Genomic DNA, 12,619 nt, shown 5'->3' with positions numbered 1-12,619 from the left:
ATTATTAGTGTTTAAAATAAATTGTATTGTTGATTTTAACAGCTTGTTTTGATTGTTTTACACATTTGAATGCTATATTCTAAATATGATGGGAAATAAAGAAAATAGCAAAACATTAAAAAAAAGTTTTTTCATGCAAACCAACATAAAATGTTGGAACAGCAAAACATTTTGTTATGTTTTTCAATATGTTTACTAGTACAAATAGTACAAGTGCTAAAAAGTTAAGCAAAGCAGTTAATTATATTGGTAGTCCAGCTAAAAATGAATATACATCTAACGACCTTAATTTTTTTATATTCCTTCACTTTGGCATTATGAAAGATTTGTTTGAGGAGTTTTCACGCTGTTCTGACTGTAGCTTACCTGTTAAGCTCACACATATTGGAAATGAACAACAAGGGTATTCACTTAAATTATGTATAAAATTTAGTTTTTGTTCAGCATGCAAATTTTCGTATACTTGTCCTCAATTCATATCTCCACAAAAAAGTGAGCTTGTAAAGAAGACACACGACATTAACTATTGCACAGTTATGGCTTTTTGTGAGATTGGTAAAGGTCATGCTGGAATTCAAACATTTACAACAATAATGAATATGCCATTTTCTAAAGCATTTACTTCGTATAAAAAAATTAGTAAGAATCTTCATTGTGCATATGAAAAATCCGCTGAAAAAAGTGCACAAAAAGCTACACATGAAGTGCGTCAAATGGTAAATATCAATGTAATGAGCAGTGATACTATTGACTGTCATATTTGTATTGATGGGACATGGCAAAAAGGGGTTATTCTTCCCTCAATTGAGTTGTATCTGCAATATCAACGGATAATAAAAAGGTGTCGGACTATTATACGATATCAAAGTTATGTATATCTTGTGAGATTTGGTCAAAGAGAAAAAGATCAACTGGTATAAACTATGGAAAATAAGACAACAGAGTCCAATCAATCATCGTGAATCATCTAGTGCTATGGAATCCGCTGGCGCTCTTTCTATTTTTTGTTCTTCATTGAGAAAGTTTAACTTAAGGTATAGTCATTGTATAGGAGATGGGGTCACCACAGCATACAGCAAAGCAAGAGAACAAAGTCCTTTGATACCAGAAAATTTTGAGTGCCTTGGCCATGTTCAAAGGAGACTTGGAACAAGACTTTGGAATTTACGGGCATTAAAAAAAAAAGAGAGGTTGGATGACAATAAAACTCTTTTAGGTAAAGGAAGACTAACAGATGCAAGTATTAATTTAATGCAGAATTACTTTGGTATGGCTATTCGTCAGAATGATAAACTATACCCTATGAAAAAAGCTGTACTTGTAGTTTTATGGCAGTGTTGTGAAGGTGATGCTGTTACGTGCTATCAATTTTGTCCAAGAACTAATACTAGCTAGTGCCAATTGCAAAGGGATAAGTTTACAGGTCAATGCACCTATAAAACAAGTTAAACTTACCAGTTGCAATCAAAAACTTATCACATCCAATATTTATGGAACTTAGTTATGGCAATCTTTTATCAAAGTAATTACACAGTTTTTCCCAAAATCCTAATGAGTCTTTCAATCAAATAATCTGGGAAAAATACCCCAAAACACATTTTATTTTAAAAATTATTTTAGAAATAGCTGTTTTCTCAGCAGCTATATCATTTAATGGGGGTTACATTTCACATAAAGAAAAATTTCAACATCTGGGATTTCATTGGGGAAAATATTTCATTCTCGATGCAATTAAAAAATACAAAAACCATATTACTCATATGGAAAGGAAGGAAAAAGAAGTAACAAATTCAAGAAGAAAAAAATTGAGAGGTATAAGAAAAGGATTTAGTAAAGATGACTCATGTGTCTGGAAATTTTTAAAGATATAGTTAAAATTCTTTTATTTTGTTTTTTTTTTGCGTTTTCTCTGTAAACAGATTTTTAAACTTTGCACAAAAATATTTTTTGAACTACTTAAAGGCAGAGGATCCAAAATCGAGAAAAAGCTGAGTCGAGAAAAATCGAGAAAAAACTCCGTCGGAGTCGAGAAAAAATCGGAGTTTTGATAAAACTTTGTTACAAATTAAAAAATTAAACTATCTAGTTGATAATTAAATTACATTGTTCTTATATTTACTTTTTTTAATTTTATATATTTAGATTTATAATTCATAATAAATTTTAAAAATATTTACATTTTTACATTTCTTTGTACTTAAACATTTTTCTTATCACAATCTTTTAACGAACAAGTTTAATCTAATAAATGGCTTCCTAACCGGCATCGGTTAGGAAGAAGGCGTGAACTTTCAGTTAAATGCCCTTCCGCGGTGCTCTGTAATAAAGACTTCTTGGGGTACCTATAGTAAAAACTAAAAAAAAAATATTAAAAAAGTATTTATTCTGAAGACCTTTTAAAATAATATTTTAAAAAGATGAAAACATGGGTGGCGAGTTCAAATTTTAAAACTGCTTCTGATTTCACACCAATTACTTCGTATTCTTTTAACTGATCGGTGAAGGTCTTGACTTTATTTAGCTTTTTAGCTGTTGATTGATTTTGATATAAAACTTCTTGAATTTCGACCAAAAAAGATGTCGATTGTGATGGTTCTTCTAGTTTGCTTTTAGCGCGATCATCTGATTTTGTTTGGAGACTATTTTCTTTTGTTGCAAATATTTCAGCAAATAATTTTGAAGCATAAACTTGAATATCTTTTTTGGAAGCGTAAAAAAATGTGTGGTTTTTATTTTTAAAAAAATTGGGATTGTGCAATTAACGACTCAATGATACCATATGATGTTTTTACAATTTTCGTATCTGGAGATTAACGCCTCTGCAAAATTAGAAGTGATGTCAGTTTCTACAACCTTCAATTTCCTTACTAACGTTTCCATAATGATGTCACACTCCAAAATTGTTGTACTTGGTTTTTCCAAGCGAACTACAGCGTCAGCAATGACTTCCAATAAGTCAGACAGCGATTTTAAGGAATCCAAGTCAATTTCATCTAACATGTTTAAGCAGTTAAGTTCTTCGATTTTTTTTTTTTTTACAGCTTCTAAGCAATCCAAAAATCTTTTGATCATCTGAAAAACACTGTACCATCTAGTGCGGTTGTTGAGCAACAGTCCTTCGTCATGCGAAGATCCGTAAATTTTGTGTATTATTCTTTTAAGAACTTCATATCGATGAATATTTTAAAAACTTAATTAGTATTCGAAGTTTCTGTAGACTTTTTTCGATATTTTCTTCATACTCAATCTCATTCTCCGAAAAGTCAAACAGAAACTCTCCTTCAGTTTCTCCATCAGTTTCCGTTTCTGTTTCAATATCCGATTCAGTTTCTTTGTTCAGAATTTCGCGACAATCTTTTTTAGCGTATATCAAATCACAAACACTCAAATGAATTGAATGATTCTGGCAGATTTGATGTGGAAACTTAAATATGGTACTCAAATACGTAAATATGGTACTCAATTTCACCATCCAGCTACAGCCATCCGTAGTTTTACCTGCAACATCTTCATCATCTATACCGAATTCTTTTAATTTTTGTATTATCAAAATGTTAAATGTTTTGGCAGAACTAGAAGATGGCAACTTCACCATTTCTAAACAAAATGTTCGGTCGTGATGAACATTTAAATTGTAGTATCTTCTATCTCAATTGTTACACCATTCCTCACCTGTTAGTCCAAATGTTTCTCCTCTTGCTTTTAAGTATGTTTTATTATATGGTTTTGAATAGAACAAGCTTTTGAGGTTTTTGAGGTTTTTTCCACTACCACCATCTGTCCCACTGTGCATTACTAATTACTTTGCGATGTAAATTAGTGTTGATATTGAACAAAGAGAACACTTATATTTTGAAAACAACATGAACTATTGTAAAAGCAGCGTAGAAATAAAATAAGACTTTAATTATTTTACGAGTAAAAATTGATATTTTCTAAAAACCTCGTCGAAGTTCCGTCGAGGTTTCTCTATTTCTCTCGAACTCCGAAACTCCGAAAAACCGAGAAAAATCCGAAGAGACGGAGTTTCGAATGGGTCCATTGCTTAAAGGTTATGGCTAAAATATTCACAGATTGTTTATCAGATTACTGTGAAGGGATTTAACCAAAAAGAGTTATTTATAGTTAGCTATTGTTGAGATATTGACATTGGCAGCACAAATTTTACCTAAAGTTTAAAAATCATTGTTCAAAATGCAGCCATTTTGATTCTGTAAAAGGTATGATAATGATTCTGGTCAAATCCCTTCATTAACACGTTATTAATCTTTTTGCAAAGTTTTAGTCACAAACTTTAAGTATTTCATGAGAAATACTTGTTTAAAAATCTAGTTAAAGTTGTATATTTTTTGCTGACTCAGCATGTTTTAGAGCATACTTACACTTTTCATTATATTTATCATTATGTTTCATTAATACACATAGTTTTTAACAAATGTTGCATCAAAATTGAATATATTGACTGTTTTAATTTTTCTGGACTAGTAGCCCCTTAACATAATATATAGTATCATGCAATATGTAAGTATTGTAGGCATAATATATGGCACCTTTTAAAGATGCTTTCTCTATGGCAGTGAGTGTGCTTTGTCCTCCATATGACCCATGGTTTTTTCTTTTCAATACACTCCAAATCTTCATTTCATCAATACTGAACTCCTCTGCTGCATTACGAAGGCTCATTTTTTTAGTTTTGCATGCCTTAATGGTGATTTCTAAGTTGTTTCTTAGAGGATCATAAGCCTTTGTACTTTTAAAATCATTTTAACTGATATTGGGGTAGAGTGAGATGCGTATCACTTCACCCCAGTGAACAAAATGTTAAAAAATTGAATAAACAAATCTATAAAAATTACCATGAGATGTTTATATAGTAATTATTTTGTAAAATGGATTTACGTACCTTTCAACATTATCAAAACAGTTTCAACATGCACAGCTTACTTTTAGCACATAATGTTTTCAGAGACAACGAGGTTTATGGTTAAGAAATAAAAATATTCAAATAATTTTATTGAAAATGGTGGCAAAGAAACAGCTGTTATACGGACTTTACCAAAGAAGTTAAAATAATTGCATTGTCAATGGATTTCATGTTTTGTAAAAAAGTAAGTGCTTTTAAAACTAATTTGCTCATAAGTATATTTTATCTCATTTCAACCCGCCGTATCACTTCATCCCATTTCACGTATCACTTTATCCCAGTTTATGTTGAGTAGATACTACATCAGTGTTCTCTTGTGATACCAAAAGAATATCGTTTGTCTTTACATTTTAAATCGTTCTATATTTAATCATATTTCCTCCATTATCTGATGTTATGACACGTGTTCAAAATGTTTCGGCACTTTAATTAATCACGTTGTTTGTTAGCACCTGATTTATTTTTGTTGTGTTTTATTTTTTTTATAGATATTGTATGTGGAAGTTATATAGTTGTCATGAATTGCTATTTTTAGTTTAAAACATATCGTATCAGTTTGAATTGGAAAAGAGTATATATTAACCTCTCGGAAAAATGGAATGAAATTTAGGCGATCATTAAATTGGAAAAATGTATCCAAATGCACTGTATACTAAACAATCCGATTAAAACAGGTTTTGTGAAAAGTTTGGTACTGTTTACGAATACTTTTTAAAGGAAATAACAGCTTCTACACTGACAATTTGATTACACCATGGAATACCAAAGAAAAACTGAGACAAAATGAACCTGATATTCTTTTCTGGTGGTGTATTTCATCTGCAAGAGACTCCAATCCTTTTATTGGGAAAACTGATTCAAGTCATTTTTTACGATTTTTGCATTGGTAAATTTTTACCAAAACTCATTAATTTTATTAATGCTAACAAAAAGATGACTTAACTTTCTGGCCAGATGCTGCATACTGCTCAAGAATGACCATAAATTGCTTCAAAAATTTTGCTTTTAGCCCCACACAAAAAATTCACTAAATGTTCCTTAAGCAATAACTATGGAAGGTTTTGGGGCTGTTTTAGTTACTCTTGCTTATTAGAATAGTTGGGAAGCTTGGGAAACAACGTATTCGAAAAATATTTGAAATAAACCTTTCTGGTGTCTAAATCATTGAGGAAATAGGTTTGACCATTACTAAGAGAAGTTGAGCATAAAGGAGCGGTTAATTACTTTTCTTACTGACATAATCAAAGTAAAACGGACACATTCAGTAAACTTTTTAAATTTTTTTGACGTATTGTTTTGTGCCAAAACATTTCGAGCAGGTGTTGGTTTATATTTGTTTTAATTTGAAATTATTTAAAGACATTCAAAAACTTTTGTTCTTTTTCCTTTCCTGTATAGCGTTAATTAATTGAATAATTCTTAGCATCTAAATTTTATTCATATTTTACTTACTCGACGTTTATACCTACAAAGCCTCTAACCTGGTCACATCGTCCAGTCTAACATCAAGCAAAATGTTATAAATTAGTGTTAAAGTTTTGTCTCGTTAAAACGTAATTTAAAAATTAATTTATTAGAAATGGTTTCATGAGTAATAGACAGTGCTGGAAAACGCATGCGTTATTAAGTATTGCGTCAACGTTTTTTAAGCTAGAGGTATTACAAGTTGTCATAACATTTTTGTAGAAAAGTTTAATAATCAAGAATTTAACCTTAGCAATTTAAATAATAAATTTAACTATAATTTATTAAAGAATACAGGGTAACAAAAAATAACTAGCTGAAAAATTTGTTATAAAAATTTATTAAACAAAAGAACTTTAACAAAACAATTAAGAATACTAATAACATAGACATCGGTAACAACATATTCAAGCGGTTTCGAAGTGGCGACCTATAGGGTTGAGATACAGAGCCTCAAACTTGTCTTGAAATTTTCGGTGACGAGTCCCAAAACTTCTAGCAATAGTTGGTTCCACTCCCAATGTAATGTTTACTTCAAAGCCCCTAAATTTGTGTAGGGCTTAGCAATGGCTCTAGCCTTCAAAAACTTATTACACTGCAGTAAATTGGATTGAAATCCGTCGAGTATGTTGGCCATTTCACAGATGAGATGAAACCCGTAAATGGACCTTGCACAACTCTTGAGCAATTTTACCTTGCGGGCCGCAGTGAAATATTGTTGAAATGTTCAACGCCGAAGTACTGCTTTTTTGCCACCCAATAATAAAGTTTTTATCGTCAATCATCTCATGCTACGACCTTTAAGTTTGCAAATAGTTTCATATTATACATATATTTCTAATTTTGTGCTTCAAAACCATTTTAGTAAAGTAAGTTTTAACAAGTTATTTATTTACAACTATTTCTCTAAATTTCTAAAGAGTCGATGTCTTTGGTTTTGATAACGGTATTTGTAACTTATAACTTATATTACAAATAAAGTTTAATTTAGTCTCCAAATTCCGGATCAAATTTAAACGGACTGGGCTTTAAATATATTTAAACAGGTTAATTGGTCAGATGAAACTTGGCTGGGGTATTTTGCGGGCCTGTCTTGTTTATCCTGACAGAGGGTTGGGCAGAGTTTAGTCAAAGCTCGGTTTGAAACTGAAAAAACTTGTGCAGATGTAACTACACCTTAAATTACTGTTACCCTAATCCAAACATTGAGTTGCACAATAACTGTTTTTGATTGTAGTTATGCACCTGCAAGTCAATCACCATTTGTTATGAAGTAAAAAATATTTTATACAGAGAACAAATTAGCTAAATTTTACAGTTACTTTTAGTATTTGGTTATTGCTACATTGTTATCGTTAATCCGTAAGCTCATAACAGTGTAATAGTAGGAACTACTAGTTTTCCTTTTTTACCTCATGCAAGCATTCAATTCCCGCTGAAAAACAGGAGGAGCACTGCAGAAAAATATTTCAGATAAATACTCCCTTAATGAGAAGTATCCTTCCATATAATACCATATAATGATTGTTCATTTGCATCAGGTTGCCAAAAACATATCTTTTGCAGCAGCCTGACCTCCTGTCAATTTTTTTTTAATGAATAGGTCTTTAAAAATTAGGCATAAGACTTTTTTTACATGAATAAGTTTAAATCTTATGCAACCTTTGATAGACACCACCACCACCACCACCACATAGATGTAGTTGATGTTTTCATTCTAAGAAAGTGAAACATGATAAGTTTTGAATTTAGGTAAATTTCAACTTTAATTGTCATAAAATAAACAGTGACTTTGGTCTCAAAGTGACCATTTCTGGACCACTGTACAAAGGAAAAATATTGATTATGACACAATATACCTTTTGTTTGTCAGTGACACTTAATTATTTTTCCTGATTTTACCTTAAATTACAGCTGCGTATTGCATTGAATGTATTGACTTGTCTTCATAAAAAATATAATAACTTGTTGTTATCAAGAGTACTCTAGTTTTTATATTTCAATTTATCTTCTGTTAGTTATGCTAAACTGCTTATTTACTATGCTAATTATACCAGAATACCGGTTGTTTTTTTTTATTATTTTTTATTTAATATAAAACTTTTAAAATATTCTCATTTTTAAAATTTAGGTAAAGATGAAGTTTGGCACTTACAGCCTTGGAGTTCAAAAGATTTAACAATCCGCAGTCTTGCTGATAGGTATAGCATTATGATAAAAATTTGATTGTTTTTTATAAAGTTTTTGGTTTGTATGTACTTTTTTTAAATTTGTTTCTACGTCTTATGATTTTCTTTTCTTCTCTTTTTTTTTTTTAATGTTTTTTTGTATTCTATTTATGGTTAAAAAGAAAATGTATAAAAAAACACTGTTTTAATTGGTCATGAATTTCAACGCAGGAACAATTTTTATTTTTTGCCATTGTTCCAATCCCATTTTAAAAGTATAAGAATATATATAAATAAATTGGAAAAAAATTAATTAAAAAAGAAAAAAAATGAAAATTAAAAAAATGAAAATCAGCTTTTTTCTTTTTTTACGATTTTCATTACGATTTAAATGCAGCGCTTAAAAATAAAAATGAGCGGTCAACAATCAGTATGGAAATATTCAATGCCAGAATACGAGTTTCAATAATTATATTGATCGTCGACATTTTTGACCACTACAGTTTTTGCGTAATGTGATATTGCTAGTCATGTCAGAATGTGAATCTTTTAGATATGTTCTTTTTCTTCATTTTTTTAGCGATTTGACCCCTTCATTTATCCTGTTGAGTTCAAATTCCATTTACTGCACGTTCAATTATACAGTAATGGTTGCTTTTAGTATTTTTTCTGCTTTAAAATGACAATAAGTGTAAAATTTACCATGTTGCTTATTGTCCATGTAAAAACCAGACACAAGTTCACGAAGAATTTCTTGCTTAGATTTGTTTATTTTCAATCTTTGAATTTTAATTGCTTTTTTTTTTATTTAGAAAAAATTTGCAATAAAATATACTCAATATATCTATGCCACTAATATATTTAGTATATGCAAATTTAATCTGAACGCAGTCTCATTTTTTCTCTTCAACCGTTATTCTATATTTCTTGTAACGTGTTCCAGAGGATTTGAATGGCAAATGTCAGCTGTTCCCCTATTTTTCTATCAAGTTCTTCCTACATTAACTCAATAGGATAAAGATCGGAGTTTGGAGTGCCTATCCATTAATTCTAAAGTTTAATTACGTTCTAAATCGTCTAAACGATTTTTGAAAATGTTTTTAGTATGTTTGTGATGCATAAAAACATGCATAAATACATAAAGATTAGTAAAAGATTGCTTAACATATGGTAATACTTAATGTACCTGCGTCAATCTTTTCATCAGTAGTGAATATATTCTTTTACAAAACATCAAAAAAATTAATCTCCATTGGTTATTGAATTATGTCAGCCAGTATTAGTATGGTACAAAAGCAATGCATATTTTTTCAAACAATTTTGTAGAATCCAGAAGTTTTCATGGAATTAATTTCAAATAAAAAATTCTGTCTTTTTAAATATAATGAAGCAGATTGCATTAAGTATTTCAAATACCAACGGGAGACTAATTAGATTAGTCAAGAAGTTTTTTCATCGACAACTTCAATAGGTGAACTAGAGAGTATTTTGAACACTGATTTTAAAAATGTATGGAAATGATATCCAGCACGTCGAATTTCTCTGTAAATGTGCGTTTTTCTATTTCCTTATGCCTGACGTGAATAAAAAATGGCCGTTGTTCCAATAAAACTTTGATTTTGTCGTCAATACAAGACTTTTTGAAACTTATTTTTTCATATTTACATGCAGTGCAGAATAAACTTTAGGAATGTTCTAGAGCCGTGAGAACTCCAGAAATGTTTAGAATCTTTCCCGAAGTTTCTTAACCTTTCTAAATACTTTAGAGCTTCTTTTACCTTCCTAGAATTACCCCGCACCAGCCATAGATGTATAGTATTGTTCTTGCTGTAAATATATTTCTATCTTCTAGATGTCATTAAAAAGATACTTATACCTTGCAGATACATTTTGCAACCTCAACAGACACTTTATCAAGAGAAAGGTGAAAAATTAAACTTTAATCATCCATCAAAATGTTTAAGGTCAGTAAAGCATATGGACATACAGCCATGTCTATGCCTGTCCGCTGTTAAATCTAGTTAAAATGTTAAGCTCATCAATCAAGTTATTGCTTGTTTATAAAAAAAAAAATATTTTGTTGAATTTCAGCAACTTAACTCACTTTGAAAAAGTCAGAATTATAGTAAGTACTAATCGTTTGCTACTTTTTAAGAAACCGTATTTGTCCTCTGCTAAAATGTTGCTTTATATGAACTAATGTGTAATACTTGGTATGGTCCTTTATGTAATTCTTCCCGCTATCCTTACAGGCTTTATATAATTCTTCCCGCTATCCTTACAGAGGAAAAAGTGGATCATGAAATTTGCTATCTTAAAAGTTTGTCAACAACCAAATAACTACTTAATTAATTGCGTCTTCTAGATGGTAGTAACTTATCAAACGTCGAAGCGGCAAGAGAAGACTTCTTACCATACATCAAGAAGTTTCTTCATTTATCGCCCCGTTACCGTATTTTGTCCTGACCTTCCTGGTCCCATCCCTCTGGATAAGGATTAAATATCTTTAGAATAAATTAGCACATTCGAGGGAGAGGGAGAGGGAAAAGTTTCAGAGTAATTGTAAAAATGCCGATGATAAAGAAGGCCATACTTCTTCAACTAGAATAACACCAACACTCTTAATAGGAACCTTGGTCTTACCAAGTTCAATATTGAGCTTCTAACATCTACACACAAATAGTGAAACTAACTGAATGAAAGTTACAAATCAGAAAAAGTTTTTTTGTTTTTTTGAATATCAGAAAGACGGGGTGCGCTTCTAAAATATTGTAACCAATCTGTTCATGGCTATATGAATAAGCTGCAATCTAAATGTATGTCTCCTTTTTAAAGATATTTCATCTAAAGTCTCAAAGTCGTACTGCTTCATTACGGAAATCAGCATGAATGTCTCCTTGTGTACCTGAAACACGAATGTCAAAATTATTTTTCAAGGCAGTTTCACACCGTTTCCTTGTTTACAAGCCAGTGCAATAGATGAGACGCTAAAGCGTATTATTACAGAAGAGCCTGGAAACGTATGACCGAATTCTCTGTATGGGAAGAACAGATAGGAAAAGATTATAAACACTCGGAAGGTGTTTGTGCAATCACTGCTTAGCTCTAGAAAAGAGTCGTGAGCTATCAAATAGTTGTTTAGGCTATTTGAAAAAAAGATTTGAAATAAGTCTGAAAATTTAAAAAACCTATTCATTTCTAAATCCTTAAGAGTATTTTGACTGCATGAATGAAAAAGTTAAACTTCGTCTGTATTATATCCACATGTAAGAAACTCTTTAAGCTGTGTTCACAAAGCTTTTTATAAATATTGCTGTGTTTTTATAATGTTTACACATAAGCATCTAAAATACAAAAGTTGTTACATAGTGTAATATACTTATCCCAAAGTAACAGCAACTTTAATTATTTTTGTTTCAGATATTGTTACTATGTAGGATTTATTTACTTTTTGATACAATTTACACTAACCCAAGTAGACAACATGAATGGTTGAATAAAAGGACTACATCAGTACCTTTCTTTGGTATGGTGACGTGGAGAAAATGGTGATGTTCTACGACAATAGCTGTTTTTACTTAGGGACTCACTGTGAAGAACAAACAAAAAATCATGCACTTTAACCTGCGATAAGGTTTAAGACCAGTAACACATAACAATAATCAGGGAAATTTATCCTCATGTGCTACTAATATTTCTTCCTTTTGTAGTCTAGATTTCCTTTCAGCAAATCTAGACTACATTTAAGATGATGGAGTAAACAATCCGCAGACATTTAGCTAGAAAGACCTTAATTATCTAATGAGATACTTGACGTTGAAGTTCGAAGCTTCTTGCTTCTCTGTTGAAAAGTTAGCACTTACTACAAAAGAATGTCTGTAGACATTGTAAATAAAATCTTGATTTAGTCTTTTCTTGCGCAGTGACATTAGGTCTTCTCAGGTATTTTATAGGCTTACGTAGCATTAGATAGGTGCTTGTTAATTAACATCGCAAAAGAACAGCCTCTAAATTCAACCAGAAGGTTAAAGACAGCTCTTTTATACAACAGCTGCTCAATATT

At 30.8% G+C, this 12,619-nt stretch overlaps 1 protein-coding gene and 1 pseudogene across 3 annotated transcripts in view; both read left to right on the top strand.

Moving 5' to 3' along the window:
* Positions 1 to 12,619, top strand: part of LOC145189807 (signal transducer and activator of transcription 5B-like) — a 45,137-nt gene that overhangs the window by 21,710 nt on the left and 10,808 nt on the right. For all 3 annotated transcript variants that reach the window (XM_090091205.1, XM_090091204.1, XM_090091206.1), the window contains exon 23: positions 8,520 to 8,589. In XM_090091205.1, coding sequence (XP_089947331.1) covers positions 8,520 to 8,589 — 70 coding nt within the window. The remainder of the gene's footprint in view (positions 1 to 8,519; positions 8,590 to 12,619) is intronic.
* Positions 188 to 1,871, top strand: LOC149886785 (uncharacterized; annotated as a pseudogene).

Source organism: Hydra viridissima, unplaced genomic scaffold, assembly GCF_058129835.1.
Source record: "Hydra viridissima isolate aposymbiotic clone 2 unplaced genomic scaffold, HvirCarnegie_v1 scaffold_6, whole genome shotgun sequence".
NCBI lineage: Eukaryota > Metazoa > Cnidaria > Hydrozoa > Anthoathecata > Hydridae > Hydra > Hydra viridissima.
The sequence above is the reverse complement of the archived record's forward strand: the minus strand, read 5'-3'. Positions and strand labels throughout refer to the sequence as shown.